Raw genomic sequence first — 17,989 nt, forward strand, 5'->3', positions numbered from 1 at the left:
ATAACTTCATAATTTTACTCCCTACATTTGAAAACAGGTACTTTCCACACCTTGCTTAATTTGTCAACACCAAGCCTGTTGCCTTTTCAACCTCCGCAAATGATGTCAAAACGTAAAAATAAAATGTGTAGAGGTCAAGTCAACCCAATGAGATCAATTGATTGAAATCTTGGGGAGATATAAGTCAGAATATTATAAAATATTAGTCAGAAATACTGTCAAATACAATTTATTTCAATGATACCAATATGACTTGCTTTCAATAATGCATTTGTCTGCGACTCATCACCCGTGATTGATACTTAAGCCACAATCCGTAATTTGTGAGGGTTATAAGGCATTACAGAGGGCTTACTTTGGTGACAAATCATTACACAAATTGTGCGAGGCTAATTATAAAACTAATTTTACACTTTTCAAGTGATAGCTTGGTGTTGTATTGCACTTATAAGGCAGATTTTGTCTGTGATATTACAGATTGTGGCTTTGGTGTTTCTGCAAAGAACATTCTAACAATCTGTAATTGATTCCTTACTAGCACCGAGTGCTGATTGTCTCACATCACAGGTCCATTTGTGTTACACATTCATAAATATAGTAAAATACTATATAGTGAAATATAAATACTTGATAGATTGCATTGAAATTACATTAACCATGTCTATACAAACACTCAAAACACATCAAAATTGGTGTAACAAATATTTCAAAAATGATGCTGATCATTCAGTGTGATACATTTCCATGATGAAGTGCAAAGATGACAAAGTAACTCACGTACCAAAAAGCAGCATCCTAAATGACAAAATCATTGTTTTTGCCACAAAGCAGCTCCAACATTGTAATAAAGGGGAAATGCTTTTGTGTTGACAGCGTTTTGCAGAGAGTTCAGCTGTAAAGCCCCAAATGTTTGCACTCTTCATGCACTGTTTACAAACAAATGTGCCGACTGGATTGAGGAACGCTCCATACAATATTGAATAAAGACAAAAGGCATCTACACGTAACATTCATTAAGAAAATACTTGTCTTTATCGTATGATAAATAAAGGCCTCTTCATCAAACTCGAATTTGACTAAAACTTCATGTTGCTCATGAAAGGTATCTTATTATGAAGACACTGGCACAATACTGAAGGCAACAACGTTGTTTTGAAAAGCGTGACTGCACAAAACTCCCATCAATTACGTGGTGAATGGCAAAAAATACCAACACGGTTAATGAATGCATGCAAGTTTCACAAATACTGTGCAGTGTGTGATCTTGTTCACTATCAAATAAACGCTTCACGCTTCTAGTTAGGATATCTCCTTAGCCATCTCAACATTCTCCTTGGTGATCATGCTGGGTTCTCCTTTTTGTGTCAGGCTCTCTCCCTCCGCCAAATTCTCACTCGCAGGTCTTGTGGACGGTTCCTCCAGTTGCTCCAGCTCCTCTAGTATGGTCTGAACGCGACGGACTCCGTCCCTTCTCGCCTGCCGTACATCCGCACGACCTTCGGGATCAACTGAGTCTAATGCTAAAAGCTCTTTGGTCAGCAGTTCCTCCAGCAACAAATATTTCTTATCGTTCTTTTTCCCTTCAAAGCTTTTCACCTCTGCTTCCAGTTGAGCAACCCGCTCAACTATCTTCTGTACTTTCGCCAAACCTGGGTGGACGGGACACTGGGGCGTTTGTTCAGCCTCTATCTTGACAGGCGGAACTTCTGTAGCAACAGCCGCTGCTTCAGGTGCGTCTGGCTCACTGACGTCGCTGGTGTTTTGCTCCGCTTGGTGGGGCTGTGGGAAGTGTTGTGGTAATTGCTCGGACTGCGGAGACGCCCGAGGCGACGCCTGCTCGACTTGCTGTGGTTGCTGAGGCGGAGGGTGTTGATGTTGCTGAGGTGGAGGCTGTTGGAAGTGTTGATGTTGCTGAGGTGGAGGCTGTTGAAAATTAGGCTTTTGGCCATCAGCGTCTGTGCGTAAAGGCTGAGAAATCTGGATGTTCTCGGTTTTTTGCAGAGGGCTCGTTTGTTCCTGCTCCACTTTCTGAGGTGGCTCTCTCATGATGATATGCTGTGGACAATCAGAGGTTTAAATACTTGGATATCTGGACCAATGTGAAGTGGGGCTGGACGATTATGGAAAAAATACCAGTCACGATTATTTTGATTGAAATTTTATTTTAAAATGTATATTTTTTTTACTACTCAAAACTACGATCATTGCCGGCTTACGCACATTCATCGTTGAACAATTTATTCTTGAACACTATTCTTTTTGTCAAGTTATAAAATAACCTTGTAAATATCATATGAAATCCAAGCCCCTTGCATTTTCATTCTTTATTTTCAAACTTAAGCATTCAGGATTGTATTTATTTTATCTTGTGTTATTTTCACAAGTCTGGGGACTTAGTGGGTTAACCTGGGACCTTAGGGATTGTATTTTGTACTATTTAGGACAGAAAATTCCTTATTTCTATCCTTGAATTTTGAGGCAAGAAAAAATAGTCCTCGTTTGCTTGAAAATATGACTGAAAAGCACAGCGAGAAATTTAATTGATAGTAAAATGCTGTAACTTTCGTAAGTATACTAAAATAGCAATTAAAAACAAATACTGGGTCTTCCTGCGTGTCTTGGCCTGTTATGGGCACCTTCTTGTGGGCAGTGTGGTGCTGTTCATCCATGGTGTACATACAATGATAACAGAAGAAATTTGCTTGTGAATTCTATCAATATAACTATTTTTCTTCTTATTTCTTCAAGTAGTGTTATCTTACCTGTGTATATGTGTTTCCAGAGCCTTTGTGTGTGAATATCAGTTATGTAAAGGAATACCACTCCCGTCAATGCTAATTTCCTATTAGCATTTGAATGGGCTCCTCCATTAACTTTAGCATTAGTGTTCGGCTAGCGATGTTTTAAAAACAAAGCATGTCTTGTATTTAAATATAAACTGGATGTAATTCTTGTTGTCGTGGGTTTAGTTTTACAGTTAACACCAACTAGGGTGTCATTAAATAGCTTAAATGACGCTTAGGGACGGCAGAATCACATTGATTCACTCTGGCCTAAATTAGTTGGTACAAGAAACATGGTGGTGGTGCATTCAGGGTACATTCACAACGCAGTGAACCTGTAAATGCACCACGGCGTTCTTCACATTAATCGTTTTACTTCGATTATATAATTTTAAAGATCGAGAGAAGCCAAAATCGAAATGACGATAAAATTCCAATTAATCGTCCAGCCCTAACTGTGAAGGACAAATCTGTGTGTAAGTCTTATGTACTTACCTGTGGTCTTTCGCCCAGCACTTGTGTTACAACAGGCGACTGACTTCTGATATTATGTGGCAGGTGAATGGCAGCAGTATCTCGATGCTGGGGATACAATACGGGAGAAGCCCTTTCTCGAGGAGGCTGCATTGCTGCAGAATAGCTGGGCCATTCGTCCTGCTGAACTCGGTGGAAGGGTTGCTGATGCTCTGAATAGGGGACGCGCTGACAGTGGACGGATGGATTTATCTGCGGCTGTGCTTGTGTTTGGCCTCCTCCACCCTCATGAATGACTGGGATTGGGATGTAGCCTGCTTGAAGACCAGTGCTGCTGGGCCGTGGGAGTTGGTTATGTGGGCCAGTATAAACCTTGAAAACAATTCAATAGGAAATTGTGAAGGTTTAATACCCATTAATACTACTGAATTGCAACCATAGAGCACAGTACATTTAGTCTTAGTTATTGACCAACCTCTGCTGTTTGGGATACAGGTGAGCTGGATTTTCCTGTGGAGCAACTGTCACCAGGTCCATGTAGAGGTGATCTAGGCCTACAATGAAAGCCTGGTGTGGGCGAAGGTATCCGCCCCTCTGTCCTGATATTCTGTGTAGCGGTTGGGTGGATGTACGAATAGCACGGGTGCTGTTGCTGTTTGAGATCTGCACCCTCGTGGAAGACTGGGATTGGGACATAACCTGGACGAAGGATGGGGTGCTTCATCTCTTTCACAAAGGTCTTCTGCGTCTCCTCTGGGCTTGGTTCTGGTGGGGAGCTGGGTCCATTTGGGGACACTTCCCTAACCTGTAGTATGTAGACATGAATTGAAATGTGATAACAAAACTGACAGCAGTAAAATGTATTGCATGCAGCAGTTGTAAATCACACAAATTAAATAGCAGCTATCCCTGAACCGTAACTATACCCATAAATATTTTATTTATCAGGTGTTTAGAATTTTAAGTAATTATGCTCCAACACTTGAAAAAACAAAAGCAAATGTTTGCTTATGTAAGAGCAGAGGCAGTATTAATATTTGGACCTCATAAATTATTCAAGTTCCTACTCCTCCATAAAGATATTTACATTTACACTGAGTCAGTCCAAAATACAATGCAAATGAAGATCCATTCATTTTCTGTACCACTTCCTCAGTGAGGTCTCGGGTGAGCTTGAGCCTACCCCAGCTGACTTTGGGCGAAATGCGGAGTGCGCCCTCAACTCGTCACCAGTCAAGTCGCATGGCACATATAAACAAACAAACCCTTCACACCCGTGAATGCAGGGAGAGAACAAACAAGCTCTACACAGGAACCTGGATTCAAAGCCCACAAACTCACAATTGTGAGGCAGATGTGCTAACCACTCGCTCACTGTGCCTTCTCCAGAAAAACAATTTAATAACCCCCCACCCCCATGTAAATAGCTCTCTAGAAAATCTAAGCTTAAAAATGAGGGGTACGTCTGTCCAGACATAAATGATTATATAGGTTTAGTTTAACATTTCAGGGCAAATATTACCTAAGATACACAGGTGTTTGTATTCTACAAGTTTAGATGTCCTTTCAGGAAGATGCATGTGTTATTATTTGTGACCCTAGAAACTACGCAAATTGTTTAATGTATTATTTGTGGTTGTGGAAATGGATAGATGGATTTACGGAAGGCACTGTCAACGATTTCTGCACTTAGTTGTCCAACAGATTGTGTTGAATCATTAATTATTCTTGCTATAAAATAAAACATGGCTTATCAAAAAATGAATTTATATGCAGAACTAATATAATCAATCACACGAAGAAACAATAAAAATATTGCTGCGGACAAATGCTATTTGTGTAGATTTGTGATTAATAAAAACCTTTTGGATTGTCAACACAAAGGCAACTGCCAGCAATAGTCAAGGCGGAACACAAGCAACAGGTTTATTCATAGTTCATTGATTTCTGCCTTGGTAACCATTGACAACAAATCTCAGACGTCAACACAATAACTGCATTTCAAAGCCACTACCATTAATATGATATAGGCACTTTTTTTTCCACTTTTTTTGTTTTTGTTTTCTATCTAAAACAAAAGTTGTGAAATTTCTGGGAGTGACCCTTTGCCCTCTGCCATTTGAGTATGGGTCGCTGCACACAGGCAACAGCATTGCACCCATTTTATCCAAGGCACGGACAGCTGTCCTCTTTCTAGCAGCTTCTGCCTTCCACAGCGACGTCTGACTGAAGATTAACAAGTGGCAGCATGCGAGCCCCCCTTTCCGTCCCTCGTCATTCCATCTCTACTCTCCATGCTTCAATAGATATGATATAATACGCAGTAATCCTAACATATAGACGCCACCCTGACCACGGTGGTCCTGCGTCAAGCCTTGTAAGGGAAAAGTTTAATATGAGGACATCGCGGTTTGTCGTCATAAACGAACTGATATTAGAAGTCAAAGGTGGTCTTTACATATACTGCAGGATGAGTCACCGAGTAATTATGTAGTTAGGTCAGCACTCGGGGACAAAACAGGGTTGGTGAGGCGTTCGAAATGGCTCGTGAGGTGTGCGTGAGGGGGAGTTAAGGGGGCAAACATGGCCTATAGTCAACACCGTTCGTGACATACACACTAGCTAACTGCGCACCTCGGAACATTTCACGGATCGGAACATGCACATGATATAACACACGCTCCCCAATACATCAACTTTATCGCGCCGCCGTTACCTTTTTCGTGTCGTGTCGCGGGTCATTCCAGGTTGTGGTGCGGTTGTTGTGATCCACGAAGAAGGGCCAGCCGGTCTGGGGGTCAATTTTGACTTCCCATCCGAGAGGCAAGGGGTCGTTGTCGTTATTCGCCATCGTCGTTGTCGGCGACTGTGTCTTCATGCCGTTCATGCTTCTGGCTGCCCAGCACTGAGGCATTTAATACCGGCGACGGACGCTTTAAAGATTCCTTCAAGTGACGTGGAAAAGTGGGCTGGAAGTTTCTCGAAATAGCTGGGTTAATGTTGGGGGCGGACAGCGCTGGATACAGAGGCATGGCTTCGCTAACCAATGTCGCGCAGCACACCCCCAGACCACGCAAACACACACGCAGTAAACACGTTTCATCATTTCAGAATTAGGCCTACCTATTGCCACAATCATGTTTTTCTCATTAGTTTCCATTATTATCCGACACCAATAATATTATATATATATATATATATATATTTATATTTATATATATATATTTATATATATATATATATATATATATATATATATATATATATATATATATATATATATATATATATATATATATATATATATATATATACGGATTTCCAGTATTCAACAGGGATCTCTTTGAAAAGTTTCCTTTAAGAATATTAAGGAAGTAACTATGGTTTTATATGGGGTGGTGTGTGTGCGCGTGTGTGTGTGGTTCCACAGATAACAAAAGAGAAATTATTTCTCAGAATTAACACAGCTGCAAATTACTCTGTCTATAAAAGTTTTAAAACACAGTTAGATTTGCAGTGTTCTTTTAACCTTTCGGGGATGAGATCCTTAACCTGGCAATAGCCAGATTGATATTGCGCTTCACTCAAAGTTGTTCTCTGCAATATCCATCGAGCATCTGTCCACGGAATTTGCTCAGGAAAGGCGGGACATTCTGTACAATAATTCGAGCATATTGGACGATGCGGCATTGTACACGTTTGTTTTAACCAATCACGGCCACGGGTGAAAATGTTGTCTTTGTTCTTGTGGAACGGGAAACACGAAAATCTTACCAGCTAGAAATGCACGAAACGCAAGGAAACGGTGAATAATTCTGCAACAACAGAATTAACTGTAGCATCCGTTCGTCCATGTTAGGTTTGTTTGTTAGCTCCGGTGTCGGCCATGGCATACATGGCTTCCTGTTTTCGTCACAGTTGCATATCCCGCCCCCCAAACACAATGTCACTCCGTGATTGGTCCGAACCACCAGTGGTTCGGATTGGTGGAAATCAACTGGAGTGGAACAAGATGTATTCTCTGTGTCATGACTGTGTTTTGTCTGTGTTTTATTTGGGGGAAGGGTTATATTCGGGTCATGACTGTGTGGTCAAGTGTCTGTTTTGAACTGATGTAACCAGCATCTAGTTTCAACTGGTAAGAAGCTATGTGAAGTCAGAAGCTATATGATGTCAGGAAGCTTTAATGTCTTTATCTGGTCCGAAGCGAATCAGAGAAATCCATGTCAGCTCTGTTACCCACATGTTTGGCCACAGCCAATCTGATCCATTCGCTGTCTATATAAGTCTGAAAGAGAAGTGTGTTGGTGCCGAATTATTAATCTGTTCACCTGTCCATGTGGCCACCTGCTCCTCTGCTCGCCTTGTTCCATGCCTTTGGATCCATGATGCCTTCCCGTTGTTTCTGGTCAGTCAAGTTACTTCCACGCCTCTTGATGTTATGCAAATAAAGTGTTAAAACTCTTATTTTTGTCTGCATTTTGGGATCCAACCCCAACACATAACACTCTGGAGTTTGTGAACTCACAAATACCGAGAATTTATGTCGCGAGAGCAAGGTTATGAGATCCTGCCTCAAGTGGAGGAGTTGAAGTACCTTAGGGACTTGCTCACCTCACAAGCCACACAAGGGGTTTCTTATGACTTGCTTCGAACTGATTGGACGATCTGGCATCTTTTGCACGTTTGTTTTGACCAATCAAGGCAACGGATTAAAATGTGGTAGTCCATCTCATCTTTTAGGGAAGGGGGGTAGCACGGACATCTTTACCAGATAAAAATGCATGAAGCACCTCTCGCAGTTCAAATTAAACAAGGAAACGGTGAGTAATTCTGTGAGAACAGCATCCATCCGTCTGTTAGGTTTGTTTGTTCCCCCTGTTGTGACCGATATCCGTATACAAGCGGCCCAAACGAGTTTCTTCCGCACTGGAGAGTCTCTTGGCCTGGGAACGTCTTGGGATCCCCCCAGACGAGCTAGATGAAGTCTAGGGGTTCCCTGCTAAAGCTGTTGCCCCCATGACCCGACCTTGGTTAAATAGCTGAAAAGGATGGATGGTTGGATTTTAATCTGCAATACAGTACAATACTGTGCACAAATAAAATTATCCATCCATTCTATGTGCTTCTTATCCTCAGGTTGTAGGTGTTGGAGTCTATTCCAGCTGACTTTGAGCAAGAGGCGAGGTATTGGGTTGCATAAACAAACTGGGGGCTAGTCTGAATGAGGTGAAGGGGAAACAACTGATCATATTTAAGTATTGCAAAAAAAAATAAAAATAAACTCCTCAACGTCTTTCCAAAACGTAGATGAAACAGAACATTGACAAAATAAATGGTTAATGGTCTCAGGTTCATTGTTGCAAAACGAACAATTCACATCAATATAAGCAAAATTTGAGATTGTGAAATTACAAGGTTAATATATTATGGAAAATTTTGAAATTAATTTCTTTGCACCCGGGGTACAACCATGCCTTACTCCGTTCGACGTCTTTAAATTGCGAATACAAATTTTGTTTTTTTCCAAATAACAAATCCGTCACTCATGCCGTCACAGAATACGCATGCGCTCTTGATACTCGTGGCGTTGTAGCATGACGTAAGCCTGGTGTCCGGTTAGCTAGCTTCTGGCTAGTTAGCAAGTTGATGAAATAGCATAACGAGGAGCCAAGAAACTTCATCTTACCAGCGAAAAGATTTATTTTTCATTGTTTTGGTGACTGTCGACATCGATAATGGACGACGATTCGTACCCCAGAACGCTGTAAGTTGCCTTTACCAATCTCCGAAACATTTGCTCCGCTAATTTCGAAAAGCAGTTGCTAACTTAATTTACGCTGCCAACATGAAATCAGGTGTTTTTTGGTTTATGTTTCAGCTAACAGTGAATATGAAAACAACAGTGTTAGCAAAAGAACTTTTGCTGTTGCTCGTAGAATGTTCCGTAACACTGAGTGGCGTCAAACTACCGTAAATATCACGAGCGGCTAAATTAGCAACGTTAGCCTGGCGGGTTGTGTGACTGTCGAGCGATTCGAACCAAGTTAAGTTACACACGTTGACATTTTTAGGTTAATTGCGCACAAACATTTCCATATCGACATTTGTGTTGTTGAATTGTTGGAGTATATTTACAGATGGGTTTTTTTTCCCTTCCAGGTACGTGGGAAATCTCTCCAGGGATGTGACTGAAATTCTGATTCTACAACTCTTCACTCAAATAGGGCCCTGTAAAAGTTGTAAAATGATCACTGAGGTAAGTGATCACTTATCAGCATTTTTGGTGATATATTATGATAATGGGGTAGAAATACAAAATTATGTACACATAAATGCTAAAAAATGATTACAGATTTACTGTATATCTGGATGCGTGAAAATAAAATACTACTTTGCAACTTTAAATTTGTCAGTGATCTAATCTTTACTCTTACTAATGAAAAAAAAATGTCTAGAATTTTAGTTCGGTGTTTGATTTATACAACATAAGTGAAAGCCGAATTAACTATTTGGTCTGACTTTTTCTCTTGCAGCATACAACCAACGACCCCTATTGCTTTGTGGAATTCTTTGAGCACAGAGATGCTGCAGCAGCCCTTGCAGCTATGAATGGAAGAAAAATTCTTGGAAAGGTGGGAGACATTCTTGTTACACGTTTATAGTGTTTTTGAAATTGTTTTACTATTGCTTCTTACATAGAAAGTGCCTGACTGGCTGTTAGAAATTAAATGTTTTCTGCCTTTATTTTCAGGAAGTCAAAGTAAATTGGGCAACCACTCCCAGTAGCCAAAAGAAAGACACATCCAGTAAGTGTAATGACCAATTGTGTACTGACACTGAAAAGGTAAGATCTTTTTCATCTAGTTTTTTTCTATTGTAGATCATTTCCATGTGTTTGTGGGTGATCTAAGTCCTGAGATTACCACTGAAGATGTGAGATCTGCATTTGCACCTTTTGGGAATATCTCGTAAGTTTCTTGTGTTGTTATTTTATTCTGTTTATTTTTCATTATTACAGCCTTAATATAAATGATTTCCTGTAAGAACTGAGTTTTGTCACCTGTTCTCAAGAACTTGAATTACTTCAGCAATAACATTTATAGAACACAGTTCTCAAAATTTTATGTACCACTTCATTAAGAAGACGGAAGAATGACATTGATAGCTTTTGTCAAGTTATAAAAGATTATTAGGAAAACAAAAACATTTACACATAATGGTCCCCTGCTAAAATCAGTAAAGTATCTTTTAAAAAGATGAGTTGGAAGTAAAACAAATGCATGCCTTTGTAGGTTTTTTACAATGTTGTCTAGTCACTTTAAATTGAGTTTTCATTCAGAATGACATTTTGGTATTTGCCTTTATCGGAAAGAAACAAACCGTAAAGATGTGATTGAAGTCTAGATTGTTTTCTTCAAGATTCCCACAAATATGGCACTTACCATTTTAGAAATAACGTCAACTTATTTTATGCAGATTTCCATGGTCTTATATGACATAACTGTAAGTAGAGACATTGTCTTCAATACTTGCGCGGAAAGGCCAAAAAATATTGATTTTAGTTGCCTGTAAAAATTTTAGTTATAATGGAAGGCCAAGTAGGTGACCAGTAGTGTTTTTTGTTTTTTTGTTTTGTTTTTTAAATAATTTTGAGCTTTTATTATTATGATGCTGATTTAAGTGTCTATAATTCCTGAACACCTAGTTGGTTTTAATTACGTCTCATTTACCAATAGATCTGATTCGGTTTCAAATCCATTGTGGTGGTTAATAAAGGTTTTTTTTGTTTTTTTGTTTTTAAGATGCTGTCTTCTGTTAATGTTGTAATAGTTACTATACATCCAACCTTGTATGTTTAAAAAAAAAAATAGATCTGCCAACATAACTTGAGCTATCACATCATCTGAACCTGTAACCATGTAAAGTGTCTGAAAGCCAGTTTGGAGTTGTTGATTACCAGTCACCGAATGAAGTGCTCTCTTACCGTTGTTAACTTGTGTTTTCTGCATTGTGTCAGCTAGTGTTGCTCTTCTTTGCATTTTTAGTATGTGGTAAGTGTCAGCGCAATGTAAGCTGTGTATATGAACCTGAACAGCTTTTAGTTGTGGGTCTCATTGAAGTAATAGCATTTTGGTTATTTTACAGAAATGCTCATAGGATTGGACAGGAGCTTGAAGGCTAACAGCAAGGAACTGTGCACTCTGGAGACTCAGATGTAGTTTTTTCTCTATTTATTCCATTTTTCCTCTGTCTTTATTTGTAGATGCTCTGTCTTTACGTGATACAGCATAGATTATCACAATCAATATTACTGTAAATGTATTCCTCTAAATCTATATTTAAAAGTGTTTCATTTTCAATTGTATATTGTAAATTTTGTCACATTAAGGTCTTCCAAAATTTCAGAAAATTGTCAATTTCTCAAAATTCGCAGCTCCCCAAATGCCATACTCCATATTGGTGGTAAAGCATTGACCCAGGAATATAAAGAAATCTAGCCATGTATGCCATTTAATTCATTTTTTTCTATTATTCATTCTATACATTTGTAATTTATAAAACAGAAGACTACGTTGAGAATGCATGGTAGTGTACGTCTTATTTCATGAGATTAAAAGTAGTAGATAAATTGGTGCTTTTGTGGCAATAAATTAAGACATATAAAGTTGTGTAAATTTGTAGACTGCATGTACATCTTACTTCATTCCTGCTTTTGAGTCAGTGAGTCAGCACTCAGTCCAGGGTCCTGATAGCTACCAGTAATATAGGACAGTGTAGTGGACTCGCAGTTCAGTGTCTTGCGTGGCTCCTTTTTTTAATATCATGCAATTTGACTGGAATACTCACTGAAAATGTTTTCACATTTTGCTCCAGAGATGCTCGTGTTGTGAAGGACTTGGCGACAGGCAAATCAAAGGGGTATGGATTTGTGTCCTTCTACAACAAACTGGTAAGGCTCCAGTGCCGCATCACAGATGAAAGGTTATTTCTTTTCCTGTTTATTATTCTACTTTTTTTGGCAAATATAAGTAGAAGGGCATAGTTAAACACACACAAACACAGTCATTAGTAGATAATTTCTTACCAGTATATTTTGTGGAGTACATTTTACTTTAGTCTATTTGATCCCACTCTAAACAGAAGTAGTAATTACACTTGGACTAAATATTTCAGAGTAAATTTTACTGTGAATTGGCCTATCCCATGACAAAAACCTAGTGATGATTTTTCACTCAGAAATTCTAAGTAAATTTTAGAAGCAGAGGTGGCAAATCCAAGTCCAGAAAGTAAAAACCCTGCCACAGTTTGGCTTTAGCCCCAGATGCTAGCTAGATATCGCCCTAGTTAGCTTCTATGGTGCTTGTTTACCTGCTAGTTAGCTAGCTAGCATTGGGGGCTAAAGCTAAACTGTGGCACGGTTTTTACTTTCAGGTGCTGGCTAGCTAGCTCACATGGTGCTCGTTTAGCTAGCTGGCATCAGGGGCTAAAGCCAAACAGTGGCAGGGTTTTTACTTACTGGACCTGGATTTACCACCTCTGCTTCTAAAATTTACTTAGAATTTCTGAATGAAAAAAAACCACACACGTTACACAAGGGGTGATGAAGAACAAACTCGCGACGTGCTATGATATGCCACTCCTACTGTTTGCTAATATCATAAAGAAGACCAAAAACATTCTCGTGCACACAAAATACTTTGAGTAAAATTTACACTTGAAAGAGGAGTAAAATATTCAGAGTAAATTTTACTCTGTTTTTTAGAGTGAGACTAAATGCTCTTTTTAAAATCAAATGTGCCCTACAGAATGTACTGTGTACTATAACGTTATTGAGAATAACATGCACAGAATAATTTGTAGATTAGTAGCCCAATTGTGATTACTGAATTTACTCAAATAGTGGCCATGCCCCAATTTGTCACTGGACGTGTCAATTATATAAGCCGCTGCATACCGAGAGATGTGGCCGACTGCGACGCAAATGCTTCTGTGGAACAAATGTGACCCTTTTATATATAAGACTGTACGGTATTATTTTTAATTAAACCTTAAAAACGTGGCATGATTGTCAATAAAAAAAAAAATGGATTGCCACAGAGAGAGGAAACAGGCGAGAACAGAGAATGAGAGAGTTGATATTTTGAGAGACGTCTTACACTGTGCTTTCTAGCCACAGGTACATATTGTAATAATCATAAATTAGTTAAAAATTATAATATACTGTTTGATTCATGTTTTCTTGCTGTTATTCTGCATTTTCCGTTATGGCCCATTTTATGATAATACTCTAAAAATGTGGTTATAAAACGAATCTCCCCCGTTCTGCAGTTAAAGTAATCTGGCCACTATTTCTGGAAATTCAGCCTTTTCAATTATTGACCACTAATGCTACTAATCAGTACACAGTAATGGATTCAGTAAACAACCAGTTTGAACTTCCTGATTTGTTGCTATAGGATGCGGAGAACGCCATTGTTCACATGGGCGGGCAGTGGCTCGGTGGGCGCCAAATCAGGACCAACTGGGCAACGCGGAAGCCACCTGCTCCAAAAAACTCTCAGGACAGTAAGTTTGGAATGATTATGCTTTTCTGATTCGATGGAAGTGGGGTGTGAAATTATTTTGTCACATTTATTTTATTTTATTTTTTTTATTTTAGATAGCTCAAAACAACTGAGGTTCGATGATGTTGTAAGCCAATCCAGTCCACAGAACTCCACCGTGTACTGCGGAGGGATCCAGTCAGGACTGTCTGGCAAGTAGTTCTCATTTAGTGTTCCGCTGGATCTCTCACGTTCGACCAATGCACAAAAGATGACCTCTTCCTCTCAAATGATCTCAGATACATTAATGCGGCAGACCTTCTCACCATTTGGTCAGATCATGGAAATCCGTGTCTTCCCAGAGAAAGGCTATTCTTTCATCAGGTAATGGCAGCGTTTGGCCTCTAGATGTCCACCAAGATTTTGTTTGAATGAAATTGCCTGATGTGCTCTTCTCCTTGAAAGGTTTTCCTCCCATGACAGTGCTGCCCATGCCATTGTGTCAGTTAATGGCACGGGCATTGAAGGACACATTGTGAAGTGCTACTGGGGCAAAGAATCACCTGATATGACGAAAAGTTCACAGCAGGTAGAGTGAATCTCATAAATGACGTATTTGGTTATGTTTGGAGTCTGTTGACTTTTTTTTTTTTTTTTTTTTTTTGTCACAGGTTGAATATGGTCAGTGGGGGCAGTGGAATCAGCTCTATGGAAGTCCACAACAGCAATATGGGCAGCAGTATGTGACTAATGGATGGCAAGTTCCCTCCTACAGCATGTATGGCCAGTCATGGAACCAACAAAGCTTTGGAGTAGAGTATGTATCAAACTCATGCAACGTTTCATTCGAGCCTTAGACTGACATGATACTTCCTTAAAATTAGAACAAAATTGCTGATTAGGGATAGACCCATTATTGGCCGGGCCAGTTATCGGTGCCGATATTTGGCAATTTAAAAAATAAAAGTAGGAAATAATTGAGATTTTAGAAAACTTTATTTACAGTAGAAAACTTCAAGGAACTGTTTACTTGCATAGTTTTAAATTAACTTTATACATGCTGATGACCCTCGAAGTGCCCCTGCAATTTTTGTTAATAGTTTTTAAACAAATCTGTCAATTTTTTTATGTTTTAAAATTAAAATAATAAGTTTTGTTTTTATTTATTTATTTGTTTTAATTAAATATTTACTCTTTAACTTCAAATGTGTATCAGCTTGAAATACCGGTTATTGGCTTCCTTGACTACTAATAATCGGTTTCACTATCGCCCTTTAAAAAAAAAACATATCGGTCTATCACTACTAGGGCCCGACCGATTAATTGGCCGATTATTGGCCTTCAAACATCGGTCAATTGGGCCAAATGGCCGATTTATTATCATTATCGAAGAAAACCGAAGTTTCCAACGCTGTGAAAGTACCCTGAATGCACCATTTTGCTTGCGTAGCATTAGCAACTAGCAAGTATGTAGCGTATGTTATTCTGGTTATTCTGTTGTCCCTAAGTGTCCTTTAAGCTGTTTAATGACAACTGCAGTTGGAGTAAAACTAAATACATAACGTTCAGAATCACATCCACTGCATATTTAATACAAAACTTGCTTCGTTTTTAAAACATTGCTAGCCTAATGCTAACAGGAAGTTAGTAAATGCTAACAGGAAGTTAGTAAATGCTAACAGGAAGTTAGCACCGACTTCGGGAGTGTTTTTCCTTCAAATAACGAATATCCACACACAAATCTTGTGGGAACACATACCCGAAGATAACACTACGCAAAGGCACAACATTTTCCCAATGTGTGAAAAACGACTTGTTTTAATAGAATTCAATCGCAACTTTCTTCTGTAGTAATCTTAAGACCATGGCCATGGATGCATGGCACCACACTGCCCCCAAGAGGGCCAAAATGCACACGAACAGTCAGTATTTGTTCTTGCTATTTTTTTTTTAGTTGCTATTATTAGAAATTATTATATTCTTATTTCACTTTCTTCTATATATATATATATATTTTTAATAATCAGCAGACTAATCAGTAATCGGTATTTTTTTTTCAGCCAAAAATCGGTATCGCCATCGGCCTCAAAAATATCGGTTGGGCCCTAATCCCTACTGAATACCCCATTAATGCAATAAGCTTGCTTCATAATGGTTTTTGGATTTCACAGGCAATCCCAGTCACCCGGCTGGGTGGGAGGATTTGGCTCTCAATCGGCTCAGGCTTCAGCCTCTGGAAGTTCAGTCGTGTCCAACCTGCCCAACTTCAACATGACTGGTTACCAGACACAATGAGCTGGTCCTAACGCCAGCCACTTACTGAAAAGAACCATCATCAAAAGCATTGATTTGCCTCATTGGACAAATAACATTTTTAAATGATAGTGCCCATATGTTTAATTATTTTTCAAATGAAGATTTCAGTATATGAACACGCTTCCACAAACATCAAATGAATCAACCGTTGTTGTTCTCACTCCTGTGCCATACACTGGCCTCTAATTCCTTTTAACAGGGATTAAACAGTAATAATTACCCTTGTATGATCATCATGGTACACATAAACTTGTACAGTATTTGCCTGCATTCTGAAATGTGACATCAATCCATCTTGTAATGCACAGGAAGGGAATCTGCCTGTTTTTACCAATGTCATTAAACATAACATTAAATTATAACGTTTCAAATTTGAGCAAAAGCTTTAAAAAATAAACAAGATAAAAATCACATCACCCTGTGCATCCAAAACTACATTTGTTTCTTTTGTTGGAATCTAACACAAATAGTTTTGTTCATTTGAAACCTCAAACTACAGCAATACATCAACAATGTTCGTCACACTTCTGAGACAAATATAAAATACATTTGATATTTTCAGTTTGTTAGTTATGGTCTTGTCAGAATGTTTATGTACTGCTCGTGTGCGGCGCGTTTTCGATTCTTTGATACAATAGGTAAGAAAGCGCCACAAGTGTGAGTTGATATTTTTAATTTAAGTGTGCAAATCCAGATTGTCTCATCGAACTCCCATTGCAATGAGCCACGACAACATTACAGCATCGGTCTGTGTTCAGCCAACAGCCATACAGTCACTGCATTTTTGATATGAATGAAAAGTGCTTTGTAAATAGAACTCCTGAAATAGTTTGCAGCGCACAACAATTTCTATAGAGTGCTGTGGCTTTCAAATAATTGCAACAATGGAGGTATTTCTTGGTTTACTTTGAGAAACAAAGATAACATTACTTTCATTGTTCCTACTTTTTTTTTTTTTTTTTTTTCCTGAGTGATCAACAGCATGTTCTTTGTAAGCTTTTGGTATTTTCTGTTGGTGCACCTGTCTCATCGTAAAGGAAAAATTCAGAGAGGCTCACTGGTGCATTGATTTCAAGTTGTAAATTAAAAAAAAAAAAAAATAATCCCCTTGTTCACAGATACATTTTTGCTGATTCTGGGCTGGTTTCCTAGAGGAATATAGTCTTCTTCCTTTCATTATTCTTAGCTGCTCAATCACTGTTTCCCTCGAGAGCATTTTCTAATCAACCACCTTTGTTATGGAAAATAGAGTTTAGCTTCTTCCTTTAAAATGTGATTGCCTAATTTATCTTAAGGTTATTGCATGTTACTGGAAGGATTTGTAAATATGGCATTTTTTTTTTTTTTTAAAGAAAAGAAGCCCTACTTCTTGACCGTTGGTGTGCACTCTGAAGTAAAGGTTAATCATAGGCACCCTTCCATTTGGTTTGAAACGATGTGCCATTTGTTTTATCACATGTAATAGACATACTTGATCATTTATTTTTTGGGGTGGAAGAGGAGGTCGTTTTGAGCTGGTTGGAATAACAATTGACAAAAGGGCTGGATGTTATGAAAAACGTCATCGGTAAATATTAGCAATGTCAAATAGGGGTGCCCCTTAATTGATTTGGCCAATTTTAAATTGTCTGCTGAGGATTTAGCCATTTAGTTGAAGTAGCAGGAAGCAGATGACGTTTTAGCTTGAACTGCACGATTGTGACGTGCATATATATTTGTTGCATAATATTGAATGTAATGATAACTTGCTTCCGTGAAAAATAAGTGATGTTGATTAATAAAAGCTGGAAATGGTTTTCATTAGAAAGTAGAAAACACATGTAGTCATTTGAAATAAAGACACTTTCAAACCAGTTCATTGAGTATGTT

General features: G+C 38.7%; 2 protein-coding genes across 3 annotated transcripts; one reads left to right on the forward strand and one right to left on the reverse strand.

Moving 5' to 3' along the window:
• Positions 1-213: 213 nt before the first annotated feature.
• bag3 (BCL2 associated athanogene 3) lies at positions 214-6,351 on the reverse strand. Its single transcript, XM_077494702.1, has 4 exons — positions 5,974-6,351; positions 3,733-4,062; positions 3,279-3,629; positions 214-2,055 (listed from the first exon to the last, which is right to left on the reverse strand). The coding sequence occupies exons 1-4, from the start codon at positions 6,169-6,171 to the stop codon at positions 1,300-1,302; spliced, it is 1,635 nt and encodes a 544-aa protein (XP_077350828.1). The 5' UTR covers positions 6,172-6,351; the 3' UTR covers positions 214-1,299.
• A 342-nt stretch (positions 6,352-6,693) lies between these two features.
• On the forward strand, positions 6,694-17,973 carry tial1 (TIA1 cytotoxic granule-associated RNA binding protein-like 1). Of its 2 annotated transcripts, XM_077494704.1 has the most exons (12): positions 6,694-9,024; positions 9,420-9,516; positions 9,794-9,892; positions 10,012-10,066; positions 10,141-10,228; positions 12,135-12,210; positions 13,718-13,826; positions 13,921-14,016; positions 14,104-14,188; positions 14,270-14,393; positions 14,476-14,621; positions 15,976-17,973. In XM_077494704.1, exons 1-12 carry the CDS (start codon positions 8,996-8,998, stop codon positions 16,097-16,099), a joined length of 1,128 nt encoding a protein of 375 aa, XP_077350830.1. In that variant the 5' UTR covers positions 6,694-8,995; the 3' UTR covers positions 16,100-17,973. The 2 variants fall into 2 exon arrangements, with proteins under 2 accessions (XP_077350830.1, XP_077350831.1); XM_077494705.1 differs by lacking the exons at positions 6,694-9,024; positions 9,420-9,516; positions 9,794-9,892 and adding an exon at positions 11,406-11,475.
• Positions 17,974-17,989: the final 16 nt, after the last annotated feature.

Source organism: Festucalex cinctus, chromosome 14 (genome assembly GCF_051991245.1).
Source record: "Festucalex cinctus isolate MCC-2025b chromosome 14, RoL_Fcin_1.0, whole genome shotgun sequence".
NCBI lineage: Eukaryota > Metazoa > Chordata > Actinopteri > Syngnathiformes > Syngnathidae > Festucalex > Festucalex cinctus.